Here is a 15,294-nt window from a genome sequence, read left to right as displayed (position 1 = left end):
AAAAAAAAAAAGAACCGAAGAAAAAGAAAATATATTTACTGAACTGGATGCAACTTGATGGCTTGCTCGCTATTTAACTACGTTCCAGTCTAAGCCTTGTGAAAGTGATCGCCTTCAACAGAATCGACGTGATCCAATACGCGTCTGAGTATATTTTTTATATAAAGCGAACCTATCCTAAAATAAAATACTCATATAACAAGTGTAATAAGTATGTATATATAACATATACATAGTATATGTATATGTATAGTATCAAAGATTCCTTCATTTCTTATTTTAATTTTTATAAGTATTTCGTCTTTTCTTACGGTAATCGGGCTCCTTTGCTAAGACCTTTGCTAAAACATTAGCAAAGGTTTTGTCTTCACTAGCTGGATCAATCATCTGTCTTCTTTTTGTTGAATGGATCAGTCTCGCCTTTGTTGGCTGGATGGTCTCTGTTATGATTTAATCCCAGCAGTTTTGGAAAAACATTATATCTTCGTTCCCAAAGCTGGAACAAAAACATTAATCAAAGAAAAGAATCAATCCAACATCTAAAATTATAGTGCTCACAAAGCCGATAGCAAAATATGTTAACTTTGAGTTTGTATTGCATATTCATGCATCTTCAAGATATAAATAATATACATCTATATAGGTTTAGAATATTAGTTACTTATCTGACATTTGTCTATCCATCAATTTATTTCACTCTATTCTCCTTTTCATGCTTTCATCGTCTCCTACAGGTTTCATTCTCCAGTTGACAGTAACAAATTGATTCTACCTCGAAGAACGAAGCCGCAACAATGAATTACATTTATGTAAGCATTTCACAAAATTTAAAATTTAATGTTTACTTAAATAATATCCTTGTTTACTTAAATAATATCCTTTTATAAAATATATATTTTCTCTAGCTGTAATATATATTGGCCAGTGATTAATTATTGTTTCATTAAGTATTGTTGCAGTACTTTTATTTTGCTTGTACAAAAGTAATAAAATTACAAGGCGCAAGAGTAATTTGTCACTCGTCAATTTATTACAGTACCACTATTAATTTCTTATAAGGATTATTTATCAACAAACATTTTTTATTTTTATAAGTTGGTAATTATTTAGTTTAGCGGCCTCACCTCCGATTTCGATGAAAATAAACTCAATCGACGCGTTTTTGCATATCAAATAACTTTTTCCTCTGACAAAATCGTCGCTCTCTACTGCGAAGCGAGATATTAATAAACAAAGTTGAGAGCGTGTTAGGTTAGAAAATCTGTCATACCATCTATCTCTAGCTATGTAACTGGAGGACTTCGCCCCCCAGCCCCCCGTAACACGGTAGGGTGGGAGCTACAGTCTTTTGTGAGAAATTCACTCTTTAGCTTAAGCATAAGAGACTATAGCTCCCACCCCCCGTGATAGGGGGGTTTGGGGGGCGAAGCACCTCAGTTACATAGCTAGAGATAGATGGTATGACAGATTTTCTAACCTAACACGCCCTCAACTTTGTCTATTAATATCTCGCTTCGCAGTAGAGAACGACGATTTTGTCAGAGGAAAAAGTTATTTGGCATGCAAAAACGCGTCGATTGAGTCTATTTTCATCGAAATCGGAGGTGAGGCCGCTAAACTAAATAATTACCTAATAAAGGTGAATAAAAATAATTATCGCTTGAATCTTATGTAAAATTATCACTATTGTATAATATATATGTCTGACTCCACATATTTTCATCACACACACACACACACACACACACACACACACACACATTATATATATATATATTTACCACTATGAGCCGATTGTTCCAACTTTTTGGTAAATTAATTGATAGTTAAGATCAATCTGTCTTTGTCTAAATTAAAGAAAAAACATAAACAGACATATGATTTAACTATCAGTTAACTTACCAAGAAGTTGAAAGAACCGCCCTATCACATTTTTTCTGATAACTATATGCCTTATCTCAAAATGTCACTCACTTATTCTGTAACAATTCTTCTTTTTCGGCAATATTAAATCGTAAAGTGTAAGTTATTAGACCAGAGTTCGATTTAGAATTAGATCAGAATGCATATCTGATGTAGCATATTTCAATTTTCTATAGCACTTATCTCCAAGTTTGTCTCCGGATAAAATTTCGCTTGAAACGTCACTCGCGCAGCTCTCTTATCAATGGGTGTATCCAGTATTATATACTCTACTGAGCGCTTACGTCTAACTGGTATATGTATTTTTAGATCTAAAAGAATATGCCAATCAGAGCAAAAGCTCAACAAGCGATTGTAACAGTGGATGCACTCACTGTTGGATGCATTCAGTAGTATAATTGCTCACTAAACATTCAGTAAGCTCTCATATCTGATTGGTGTATATTTTTTAAATCTAATAGAATACACCAATCCGATAAAAGAGCTCACTAAACATTCAAGTAGTGTAGTGCCGGATTCTTCCATTGTCGCCACAGTTGCGATCAATAAAGGGCGCGATCCATTAAAGGTGCCTTTAAGGTGCTTTTACATGAGAGCATCGAGCGTTGAGCATTAAAGCGGTAGCCAATCAACGTGCCACTTTCCGTAAGAACTACAATTATACTTCTGGGATCTGATATGTTAATTGGCTAACGCTTTAACGCTCGACGCTCGGACACTCCTATTTAAAGATGCCTTTACAGCCATAAGGTGCGAGTGCAATGGTCCGTAAACATATCCGTATCCGTAACCATAAACAAAATCGAGTCGTGATATATGATTGGTCGTGATATATATCACGATATATATAAACAAGGGTATATTAAGCTAGTATAATACTCATAGTTAGGCGACAGTTTCCCGAAAATTGGAGGCGATAATGTTGGTACCAAGGAAAATCTCTACACGATATAATTTAAAGATTTTGTTTTTTGTAACTACACTGCTAAATTGGTGCAATAAATTGAAATAAGGCAAGTATACGTTCTCTCACTCTAACCTTTTGCATTAGTTCAGCAGTGCAGTTACAAAAAACAGATCTAACCAATATTCATCAACAAAACATATTGTATTGATTGAATACGTCGTCCTTGATATGCATTGTCGATATTAAGATTATCTAATAGAAAGTTACTATTTAGTACGCGTATCAAGTGCACGATGTGAAACCAAACCATTGGATACTTTCTAGTTGCATACACTGTATTATCTTTTACAAGATATTTTAGAAAATATGTAACCAATAAACTGGTTTGTGTACATGTGTGTCAAGATGTGTTAAGCAATTGGAAAGCATCCATTGTAGACGAGCCTTTAGCCCCAATCTACAATAGGTGTAGTAAGCTTTAAACCTTAAGAAATTGACCAATCACAGTGGAATTATAGAGAAATAATCAATTGTGATTGATTAATTTCTTACGGCTTAAGCTTACTACATTTATTGTAGATCGGGACTTAAAGGTCATCTACAGTGGAAGATTGTACGTCGTATTAATAAGAAATTGATCAATCATATTGGATTTTTACAAGAATAATCGATTACGATTGGTCAATTTCTTACTGCTGCGGCGTACGATTCTCCATTGTAGATGGCCCTTTACGAAAAGTGTGTCCCCTTATCCACAACCTTGCTTTAATTTCTAAGCCTTAAGAAATTGACCAATCATAGTCGATTATTTTAAAAATAATGAATTGTGGTTGGTCAACGGTATCCAATAAAAGAATAGCTTTCTAATGGAGAATTCTCTATTAGAAAGCTGTTCTCCTATTGGATATCGGACGTCGCACGTTGGACATTGGATGCGGGTGAATCCTCCATTAGTCCCGAGCCATAATAGCTGTTTAATTACAGTCGATTATTTTCTTCAAATTTGAGTGGGATTGATCAATTTCTTAAGGCTTAAAACTTACTATACCTATTGTGGATCGGGATTTGGGCAACAGGCAATAGGAACAGGGAATTCGAATTGGTCAATTATTTCTATTTCCTGTTCCAATTAGCTAATGCCTATTCTTGTTGCCTGTGCCTGGCATTGTGCATAGGGCTTAATACTACGTTCTGCGTGGCATAACCGATTCATTGAATATTCACTAAATAACCGGCTAATGTGGAGACTGCACACGTTCTGGTTCTGTTTCTTCTCAGCTGCAACGAATTTAAACGTAGTCAGGTCGGGAAACATTTCAATTATAATTCTAAAAGATCTACTTATTTGTAACCGTCTTCAAGAAAACCGTCTTAATAAATCCCAAGTCGAAATAGTGGAAAATTTCCTAGATTTGAAAGTTTCCAAGAGAGATCTTGAAATTCACATGTGGGGGAAAATATCGGAACTACCTGACAACACTGCTTTAGACGCAAAGTATCTCGGGAAGGAACGCGCTGATGGTGAAGTAATCTCGTTTTAGCCAGGTTTATTGGATATTCTTTTGGCAATCTTACTACAACTTGATAATGTACAAACTGTTAAGTTTAAATCGATTGTGGTGACCGTGGACCGTTGAAAGTTTGAGGTGAGTACAGATTTTCATACGTTAACGATTAAATTGTTTCACTCTAACCTACATTTAGTTGTTGCTACATTCAGCTTGACCTCAAATACACAAATTGGATAATTTTAACAAGTCCATACATTTTAAACATTGATGCTGACTATTTGTTTGTTCTTGCTACTTATTTATGCTAATTGATCGTAATAACACATAATTGGTTTGCAATCGCTCATCACGGTGATTATCGACCATGCGGTTTTCTTTCTAAAATCAACTCAATCATATCTCAATCATATTTCAATCATAAGAAATTTTAAGACAAAGAATATAATGCACATGAGCTTGTTAGCTAAAAGTACGGCATGACAATAACATAAGCTCTTAAACAGAGCATCAATAAATCAGTATGTAAATTATTTATAAAATACTCATTTGATTTTTATATGAATATTTGAATATACAAAAACGTATACAATAACAAGGATATTTGAATTCTTAAGATGAATTATTCCAATTTTCAATAATGAAAGCATCTATAAGTTAAGAGTAACGACACTAAATGCACATAAATATATTTATTAACCTTTCATGTGATTTGCTGTTTTCTATTTATTTGGTATGTTAGTAATTTCTAAGCTACTTTTCTTCTCATATATGAAAAAAAGAAACCAAGATAACATTTTTTTCTTTTTTCATAAAACACAAAAGAAAACCATAGAATTATTGACTATTTGTGAAATGACCGACGAGTCATATGAGGAGTTAATATTGCTATCTGATTATAACAATGAATTCTATAAACTTAAATATTACATACTAAAAATATATTTATTAAGTTTCCGTGTGTGATTTGCTGCTTTCTGCTAACATGGTGCAATTCATTGATCATTTATGGGCAATATTATTTTTCTTCCCATATACGAGTAAAAAAATCAGAATAAAATATTTTTTTTCATTATTTGAAGTTTTTATTTCCTATTCAAAACATATAGTCTCTAATGTTTGTGATTTTTCTATTTTTTTGCAAAACAAAAGCATAAAATTATTGACTATTTCTAAAATAACCTAGAAATCATATTAAGGGTTAATACTGTTTATCATATTAAGGGTTAATCATATTAAGGGTTATCTGTTTAATATAACAAACGTGAATCCTAAAGATATTACATAATATACTGCTACAATTGTATAATTGAATTTCAGGTTCGTACTAAACGCGACCAAAGCTCAACGCGCCCATCAGGCCTATAAAAACCTCCCTGTCCTTGCGCCTAAAGCCTTACGTGGCTCACTTGCGCTGGGCCAGGCTACTACGCCAGACCGGTGAGTTCCCACACAAAATATCGCTTGGTAGCACGGTGGGCACTCAAAGCCAACTAACCATGTCTGTACAAAGTGTTGCTCTGGCATCTCTCACGGCCACCTATACCGACTCGGAGGGCGAGGACGGGGTGGAAGACGAGCGCCTACAGGAGGAGAATTCGAACACTCCCCAGGGGGCCGCCCCGCATAATGCCCAAGTCGGTCGTCAGCCCCAGGCCCGATCCATCAGTCCCATATCTGGCCGTTCAGCCTCGCACAGTCCCGTCGTCGGCAAGTTCGGTAGTAGCGACTTGCCGGACGCGACCACGAAGGTGCAGCGATTGGTCTCTTATATTGACGACACGGTAGTCTCCGACGACGAGGGGGCGGCCGTTGCACTGCCGGTGCCTTTGTTGACGACGGCGAGCGCGACGGTGGCGGAACGCACCGAGGAGAATGGTCTCCCGGCCAGCACAGCTGCTACTGCTGCTGCTGCCGCCGTCACTGCTACCGCTGCCGTCGTCGCTGCCACTGCCACCGTCGCCGCCGGCGCTGAACGCCGGTCGCCCACCTCGCGTCCCGGAGAATTGCTTTCAGATGGCGTTGAGACCGGGGATCTCTATGGGGTGACGATCCCACCGGAGCCGGCGGGTCAATGTCCCTCCGAGCTGCAGGAGAAGATCGCGAAGCTCTACCGGAAGATGGAGAGTGGCGGGCTGGACATGAATCTGCTGATCCAGCAGCGCAAGGATTTTCGGAATCCCTCGATTTACGAAAAACTCATTCAGTTTTGTAGCATTAACGAGCTGGGCACCAACTATCCGCCGGACAGATTCGACCCGTTCAAGTGGGGCAAGGATTCGTATTACGAGGAGCTTGCCAAGGTGCAGAAGGCGGAGATGGACAAGCTGGATAAGGCGCGTAAGGAGAAGACGAAGATTGAGATCGTGTCGGGAACTGCGAAGCGGCCAAACAGCTCTACCAGCGGTACTGAGGACGACGCCAAGAAACGGAAAAGTAAATGGGACCAAGTGGCGACTGGCGGCTCTGCCGCCGCAGCTGCTGTTGCAGCCGCAGCCGCTGCCGCCGCAACGGGTAAGCCCACGGTCCTTCTCACCCAACCCACCTTAACGACACTTACATCCTCCGCCTCCGCCACTGGCACCAAACCCACCGTTATATCGGCCTTCGGTTCCTTGCCGAAGAAAAGATTGTAACATATCGTGTAAAAGTGTAAATATTAAATATAATGTTAATATTAAGGTACACACTATTTCTTATTAGAGAGAACTACGAGACTGCGGAAAAAAAATTGAGGTCGAAAAATGAATGCGACGACCTCTTAGGAGACTTAGATCCTTGGATTGATAAAATTATTTTTGAAACGATGATCTTCATTGGAGATGGTTTAATCATTTCTTTCTAGCTAAAGTCTGTATATAAAAATATAAAGCAAGAAACAGAAAAATTTTAACGTAATGAAGCAGATCTATATATTGTTAGATGCTTTAACGATTCTTCTGAACTTTTATGGAGTCAAACATTTGAGGAGGGAAGAAAAGAATTTTCAAGCACATATATTTCTACAGTGAATTTGAAAGTGTATAAATTTAAAATCTCGAGAGTTTAATGATCTGAGCAAATTCAAATTCAAGGATTTAAGAATTCGAGAATTTATATACTTGCAAAGTAAACATATTGTAAATAATATTAACCGTTATAAACATTATTCTCTGTCAAAAGTTATGAAACCTTTGACGAAAAAGAGAGAAAAATATTCTAGAGGTTTTTTTTATTTTTTAGGTTTTTGTATTTTTCAATGTTTTTAGTTGAATAGTTCCAAGACCTCTCCAAGACCTCTTGACAAGATATTTGTCAAACAATACGATAAGATCGCAATGCCAAGTACATAAAAACGATGTCGGTCATACACAAGATATATGTCTGTGTGTGCAGATTTAGAAATAAAAATCTATACATACTGAGTTCTTTGATTCTGAGCTTTAGATATTTAAATCTCTATTTAAATCCTTGAATCAGAGCTTGTAGAAAGTAAACAGAACTTGAAATTTACAAAGTTGCAAGACCAAAAAGAAAATAATAGATTACAAAAAAGTCCGACAGTTTTTAAATTTATGAGTCTGAGGATACAAGGATCTAAGAACGCAGGAACGTAGGTACTCGTACATTTAAGAACAGAAGAGATCTAACACACAATCATAGATCAAAATATACTGTAAATAATTTAGATTAAAAATGTAACTCTCTTTATATATAAGAGATATGAACTTACAAGGAAAAGAAATTAGTGTCTTGTGTACATAGGTCCTTGGATTGCCAAAGCTTTTTGGAGTTTTGTTTTTTGATGTTAAATATATGCAGAAGAAATAGAACTTGTAAAGAAATCAAGATTATAAAATTGTCAATCGCATTTTCTGGAGACTTATCGATCTAAATGTCTAGAAAGATCTAAATAATTCGATTTGTGAATGTGAGTGTGACCAATGTATGATGTGCAAATCTACAAATTTAATAATCTAAAAATTCATAGATTTGCAAATCCAAGAACCTAGGTATTATGAATCGAAAAGTATGTATGACAAATAGAATCGGCTAGGACTTGGATAATTTTAGAATTTTATGATTAAGAACCGACAAATGCACTGATTTTGCAACCCATAATAGAAATAAGTAAGATGATCTAATGAATTTTGATATTAATAAATTTAAATAGTCACTGTTTCAAAATAATTGAAAAAACTTGGGAACTTGTAGAAATTCAAGAAGTTAAAAATTCATTGAGCTGCATTCAACAGATACATATGTACCCAAGTAGCATAATACATCCGAGAATCACCCTAAACATGTTGTCATTCTAAACCAAAACGCCTAAAAAGTACCTCGGAACATCTTTGATCACATTCAGAATGATCTCGGAACATTTTGTGCTATCTGAATATGAAGGGACTTAAAACGCTTAAGAATTGAATGATAAATACAAGAATCTGTACAGCTACAGAAACTCAAATTTAAATCTCACAAGTTAATAATACTTGTACAAGAAAAGCAAATGACGTTAAATGTTGACACCGAATGGATGTAAAAAATTTATTGATTGAAATCTAGAAGGAAAAATTTACTTTTTCTGCTAGAATAAATACAGTTTATCTCGATTAAAGATAAAAACTAAAATAAATTTTCACATCTTATTTTTCTAAGTTTCATGTTTCTAATATGCAATCGTATACTTTTTCAAATCAGCATAAAAGAAATCAATTACAATACAAAAAAACTATGAAACTATAGTGACTTCATAATTCTGTTGACTTGAAAGCTCGCGTTATTCTTGAGATTCGTGCTTGAAGGAATTTTTTAATTCTTGGCTTTACATTCGCAACATAACTGGTGTCTATTTTTCATCGTGTATATGTGCAGTTCAATACAACGTATACACCGAATTTAGTTGACCTTTTTATTAAGATAAATATATTAATTGAAGAAAAGGTACCGATACAGAAAGTGAGATTGTGTTTATTTTAAAAACACAGAAAATAAGTAACTTTAAATAGAATTATATTGGTACGTTGAGTTTTTCTGTTTTCTATTCATCGAAAGTACTTCTGTTGTAGTCTTTTCGACTTTAGTATGGAAAAGGTGTGTGCCTGCGAAGCATTGTTATTTAACTCTCGGTATACCATCTTATTAATTAATAAATCAAAGAATTTTAAAAAATTGTTTTTATTCTTTAAAAAATTTCTAGAAAAGAATAAAATTTAGAAAATACAGAATATCCTCTTACACCACAAAATTATTCCAAAAGGAAATTCCAATACTGAAATTGGTACACCGAGAATTAATTACTGAACGTTACATCTGTAATCATAATTAAATAATTACACATGTGGCGTTCTAAATCAGGTCATACTAAAGATATAGTATTGCAATGTGACTTTCGCTTAAGCAGGACTATCTTTGTAAAGACGCACCGGTAAACTTAGACATTACAAAACTATGTGAACTGCGACAGTCAGCGCTATATTAGCGCTTTGTACTATGTTTCCGGCGAAAGTTACGAGCGATGATTTTGACGGATACAAACGCCTGCGTTGCCGTTATCAAGCGTACGTTCAGTATGTTGGAAAATGTGATAACCGCTTCGTAAATATGTTGGAAAAGGATAAACCGCTGGACTATATATCCGGCGGAAAATCTTACAAGTCAGCTGCTTGTTCTGTTGCCATTAAACGCAGTCGTTCGATCTGGACGTGCGAGACGAATAAAAGTACTAGCGATTCGTGTGTGTTAATCGATCGAATCAATGTGAAACGCTTGCTAAGATAGACAGGATTCATTTTTTATATGAAGAAACTAAATTCTTTCAGAGGACTTTGTATATACACGCTCTTGTGTCACAATGGAGAACGGAATATACAATATGCAAGTTATAATGTGTATTCTTTTTGTTGATGATTGTAACAAAGCAATAATGCCATTATGTTCCTTTTACCTACAGCTTTTACACTTTGGAAATTATATATTCTGAAATTTTCGCAAGAAGAACTCAAATTTGCCGCCACTTCAGAATTATACAAGGGGTGCGATCCATCAGATACTATAAGTGCTTTGAAGCGCCGTACAGATCAATCGTAGCTTCCTTCAAGTGCTTCAAGCATTTGTAGCATATAATGGATCGCATCCGGAATATTTAAAAAAAATTATCGCATATATTTTTATTTCTTTCTTAGAAGAAATTTTATTTTTCTCTTCAATAACGACTTATGTAAATATTTTTTTTTTATTACAAAGAGAAGAGTATTCTAGCAAATCTCCGTGGCCTAGAAAAATAATTTAAGAAGCTTGGGTTGCGTTCAGATTCCCTACCTGGGTGCACTCTAAAGCTGGTAGCACATAGAAAAACTTAAGCAGTAAGACGTAAGCAGTAAGTAAATTGACCAATCACAGTCATTGATTCTTCTTATGGTCCAAGAATCAACGACTGTGATTGGTCAATTTGTTTACTTCTTACGTCTTACTGCTTAAATTTTTCTGTGTGCCACCAACTTTAAGCTGGTTTTATTAGATATCGAACGTCGTACGTCGTATTCTTTTATTGGATATCGGACGTCGTACGTCGTATTCTTTTATTGGATATCAGACGTCGTACGTCAGACATCGGACACGGTGTGAATCCTGCATTAATCGCTCTGAGAGCGATTATTGACGTCATAAGTCTCTACTAGCCAATCATAAAGCTTATAAGTACTTGTCCGATAAACGTAGGCTGAATAACCCAGAGCCAGTTGAATATGCTATAATACAAGAAACATACATAATATATGTAATATATACTATAGTGTTTTTAGTAATAGAGTGCACCCGGGTAGGAAATCTGAACGCACCCTTGAGTACAAACGGTGAAATATTGGCCCTGTTTATAGATTTTTACGGTAATGACAATCAGCAAAGATAGACTGTGCGTCAGTGAACACAACGCTTGAGTGACTTACTTTTGGATAAATATCATTGGTGGTGTTAATGGAAAATGAATATTATTGGTAATCTAAAAGTCTACGTTAATCATAAATAACTTTGTTAACGGATGCGCAACCGTTGCGTTCGTTGAACGTAACCAAAGTTGCTTGCAACTGTGTAAAATTCTTGAATCTAATTGATGTATGCTGCTGGGTCTTTATTCTTTCAATTTCTTTCATCGATAAGAGTTCAGAATTCATCTATAGTATGCGTAATATAAACTATAGTTTTTTAGTACTGGCAGTGAACATTGGAATACAACCGCGGAATTCAATATTCAAGTCTCTATCAACCAATCTTTGTGATTGGCTAGTAGAGACTTATGACGTCATTAATCGCGCGCTCTCGGAACTATTTAAACCGTTCTTTTCCAAAGAATTTCCAAAGATACTGTGTATACTGATGCAATAAGTTAAAGTAAAACAAAATATACTTATTTCATTCTAATTCATTGCACCAATATAAATTAGCTCAGGGAATCAATTATGAATCCTTTTCCCTAGCATAAACTCGCAAAAAGTGCAGAATGAAACATTAAAAATGGAACTGTTCATATTTGACAAGTTCACATTAGAAGAAAAGATCCATGATTGCGTCCAAGTATTGCGAAATTATTCACTTTTCATGATTTCATACCATAGGCAAAGTTGCATGATTCATAAGTAAGATCGAGTGCACGTGAAGAGACTCATGAGGTCTATTCGGTTTCGAAAAGCTTCTGAACTAGTGCACATATAGTGCAATAAGAACATTTGAGTGAGAAAGTATACTTGGACCTGTTTTCTATTGCTGAACTAATGTACACTTTCGGAACTTAAAAAGAGACAGATATACAGATAAAATTTGGTGGAAGAAAAATGAGAGAGAACTAATATAGCCAGTTTACAGCAATAAAAAATCATAGACATGATATATCTAGACCGAGCGTTTGCCTTTATTTGAGATAGTGCGTTCTCTTTCATTCGTGCATGGTACGTGAGTGTTATGCGCGAATGAGAGTGGAGTCCCATGGCACGTATTTTCGAGTAACGCGTAACCGCGTAACCAATCACATCTTTCTATTCTTTTAGAAGTTCCAACAGAAATACTAAATGTCGCAATTTATTGGTTACGCGCTTACGCGTTACGCGAAAATACGTGCCATGAGACTTCATCCTGAGAGAGAACGCACTATCTCAAATAAAGGCAAACGCTCGGTCTAAATATATTGGGTGCTTTCCATTTAATAACACAAATCGACACAAGCATCATCCTATCTTAAGCCGATATTCATAATCGAATCTTCAATTCAATGTCAAGTCCATCTTAAGTAATATCTTAAGATGCGAATACAGCTCTGTGATTGGTTCATGATATCTTAAGACAGTACTTAAGATGATCTTAAATATAAGATCGGACTATGAATACCGGCCTTAGTTACTCATTGAATATGGACAAAGACAGAATGATGCTTGTGTCGACTTGTGTTATTAAATGGAAAGCACCCATTATGTCTATGTAGAAAACAGATCCCTTGTTTCACTGCAACTTATCGCACTAGTGCAGAAGTTGTTCGAACACAGGCCGAAAGATGGTGGACGGGAAGTTGCGGGCGCAGGTGTAGTCGACGACAGGTGGCGGGAGGACGTTCACGGTGGCGTTCAGTCCACTGCCCATCTAGCGCACGCCCGGTGTTCCGGGAGCGTTTGTGGCAGCGCGCGCGCACGCGGCGTTTTACCCGGTAGGTAACTCGAGTGCATAGTGAGAGCAGCGGCAGTAAACGGCCGCGGCTAGGCGAGAGCTCGCGATCGATTCTGGGCACACGTTGTTGCGGCGCGAAACGGCGACTCCGGCAATGCGATATTCCGCAGGTCTCTGTGAGACGCAATAAGGAGAAAACGCCGTCACCTTGGGGACAGCTCGCGGTTCTTTCTCTCTCTCTCTCTCTGTCTCTTTCTCTCTCGCTTTCTCTCTCTCAACGCGAATCCCGACGGCAGTCTCGCGAGCGCGCGCGCGCGCTCCTTTCAGTTCGACACGGCACGGGAACGTTTATCAATGCGCCTGCGATAAATCCCAACGCGACGGAGTCTCAGGAGGTCGCGGAGCATCCAACGTAGCTACGGTCAGAAGCTTCGGCGGCTTGGCGGAGGCAGAGACGCACAGGCGGAGGCGGCGGTGGTGGTGGTGGTGGTGGCGGGGAGGCGGAGGCGGGGAAGCTGTTCATCGAACGGAACAGCCGCGCGCGCGGTGTGATACGGACGGAGCTCTGTGTGTTGTACGGTTGGTGAAACGGGCACGGGCATATCTCCTCTCTCGGGGAAAGAAGGCGGCGGCTGGCGATTCCTTTGTAGGTAAGTGTCACCGTCATCGGCGCCGCCGACCGCACACGGTTATTCCGCGCGGCCACGCGAGCCGCGCTCTTCTCGCAGACCCGGACGACTTCCTGCGAGCTACGCTCGCGCGCGTACGCTCCTTTGCCCGCTCGCGCCCAACTAGACGGTGAATGACGTAGCGCGAGGGGTGTGTCGGCCGATAAGATTCGGCGGCGACGGGTACGTTAACACTCGGACGTGTTACGTGCATGCCACGCGACCCGCGATTTTTCCGGCTCGACCGACGCTCGGCCCGAGTTGCCTCTCCGTCTCCATCTCTCCCGCCTTTCCGTCTCCTTTCAATCGCCCGACCGATCGAAATCTAAATTCGCCCCCGAAATGTCGCCATTTGCATCGTCCTCTGTCACTGGTCCTGGCGAGTTATACTACCCTGCGGGCAGATCGCTTCTGGCGAGCTCGTGTCTCGCAGTTGTCGCGCCGAGCGATGGGTGGCGGCGACCCATCGATCAACGGTCGGGTTAAACGTTCCGCACGGCTAATTATGTGTGCTCTCTCTCTCTCTCTCACTCTCTCTCTCGTCACTGACGCACGCGAACCGTCCGGAGCTCAAGTCCCCGTCCGTCGGCTTAGAGAGAGGTCTCGTTCTCTATCGGTCGCCTCTAATTTCTCCATCTTCACGTTTCAGAGTGAGGAAACTCCCGCTCTCGAGCGGAGTCGAACGGTGCGAATCGGGACACCGCCGATTGTTCTCCCAATAACTCGATACAGCCGCATCTCTGTCTCGCGCGCAAAGGTCGGCGTAATGTTCAGTAGCTTGTTGTACCGGAGCCGAAGGCGAGATCACTTGCATCATTCTCCGCGAAGTCTCGCGAGCAATTCGCCGCACCACGGAGGAGGCTCGCTTCTCAAGTCGCGCGTCCGCTTATTAGGGAACACCCTGTACACATTCGTCGGCCGTTATCTCTGAGAGAAACTCGCAACGGCACGGCTAGTCTGTATGAGAAACCGTCAAACGCGATTGCGTACGAAAAATACGATTCGTGTGTTTGCATATGTATGTGTGTGTGTGTGTGTGAGATTCTTTTGTAATTGAGGGTCAATTGTCCGTTTTGTTGTTTCATTTTTGTCACCGTTACTCCGGGCTTTCATAATTGACGGCGCTCTACGCTGCTCGCTCCCTGCGACGAGCATAATCTGTGATTAAGCATGACGTCATTGCGTTAAGTGTCCGCTCGCCGTTCGCCGGTCGCCCGACCGACGATAATCCGCACTAACGTGCCTCGTTTTCGCGTGTGTGACGTCAGCGTTTGGAACGAAAAACATTCGGCGCGATGCGATTGTCGTCGGCGTATCCGCGTGATCGTTCACCTGATTGACGGTTAAAGAAATTAATTGCTCTGAACGCTCAATTATCGCCGGGGCGTTGTTGCACTGTGTGTCCTGTTATTTATTGACAGTGCAAACACGAGAGATATGCGCTCTAATCTGTATCAATACTTGGGTCGAAGATATAGAAGTCAGTGCTGAAAAATGACCGGCCAACTCGGCGTCAACCGAAGCGATACGCCTCAGATTTAATTAATAAAAGTCACAACGTCCAGCGAATGGAATTTCAAACGATCTTTATGATCTTGCGTCTCTCTCTCTCTCTCTCTCTCTCTCTCTCTCTCTCTCTCTCTCTCTCTCTCTCTCT

General features: G+C 39.1%; 3 protein-coding genes across 12 annotated transcripts in view; 2 read left to right on the top strand and 1 right to left on the bottom strand.

Annotated features, from left to right (window-relative positions):
* LOC116840210 (lysosomal alpha-glucosidase-like) overlaps positions 1–2,204 on the bottom strand; it is an 8,749-nt gene extending 6,545 nt beyond the window's left edge. Inside the window, exon 1 of the mRNA XM_032806667.1 lies at positions 1,975–2,204. The gene's annotated coding sequence lies outside the window, so the exon portion shown is untranslated. The remainder of the gene's footprint in view (positions 1–1,974) is intronic.
* Positions 2,205–4,053: 1,849 nt separating this feature from the next.
* On the top strand, positions 4,054–10,202 carry LOC116840285 (SAP30-binding protein). Its single transcript, XM_032806810.1, has 2 exons — positions 4,054–4,476; positions 5,659–10,202. Exon 2 carries the CDS (start codon positions 5,838–5,840, stop codon positions 6,972–6,974), a length of 1,137 nt encoding a protein of 378 aa, XP_032662701.1. The 5' UTR covers positions 4,054–4,476; positions 5,659–5,837; the 3' UTR covers positions 6,975–10,202.
* A 2,651-nt stretch (positions 10,203–12,853) lies between these two features.
* Positions 12,854–15,294, top strand: part of LOC116840397 (protein hu-li tai shao) — a 27,392-nt gene continuing 24,951 nt past the window's right edge. For 9 of the 10 annotated variants that reach the window (XR_004377342.1, XR_004377341.1, XM_032807057.1 and 6 more), the window contains exon 1: positions 13,452–13,619. The gene's annotated coding sequence lies outside the window, so the exon portion shown is untranslated. Of the gene's footprint in view, positions 13,010–13,451; positions 13,620–15,294 lie in introns of those variants that run through there. The other variant, XM_032807049.1, reaches the window with a different exon arrangement.

This window comes from Odontomachus brunneus, unplaced genomic scaffold (genome assembly GCF_010583005.1).
Source record: "Odontomachus brunneus isolate Ranch 3 - 2012 unplaced genomic scaffold, Obru_v1 Obru_scaffold_009, whole genome shotgun sequence".
Classification (NCBI taxonomy): Eukaryota; Metazoa; Arthropoda; class Insecta; order Hymenoptera; family Formicidae; genus Odontomachus; species Odontomachus brunneus.
This window is presented reverse-complemented; position numbering and strand designations above follow the sequence as displayed.

What these genes read in the sequence shown, in the direction of transcription:
- LOC116840285 (XM_032806810.1), top strand. Translation starts at nt 5,838, where the DNA reads ATGTCTGTACAAAGTGTTGCTCTGGCATCTCTCACGGCCACCTATACC.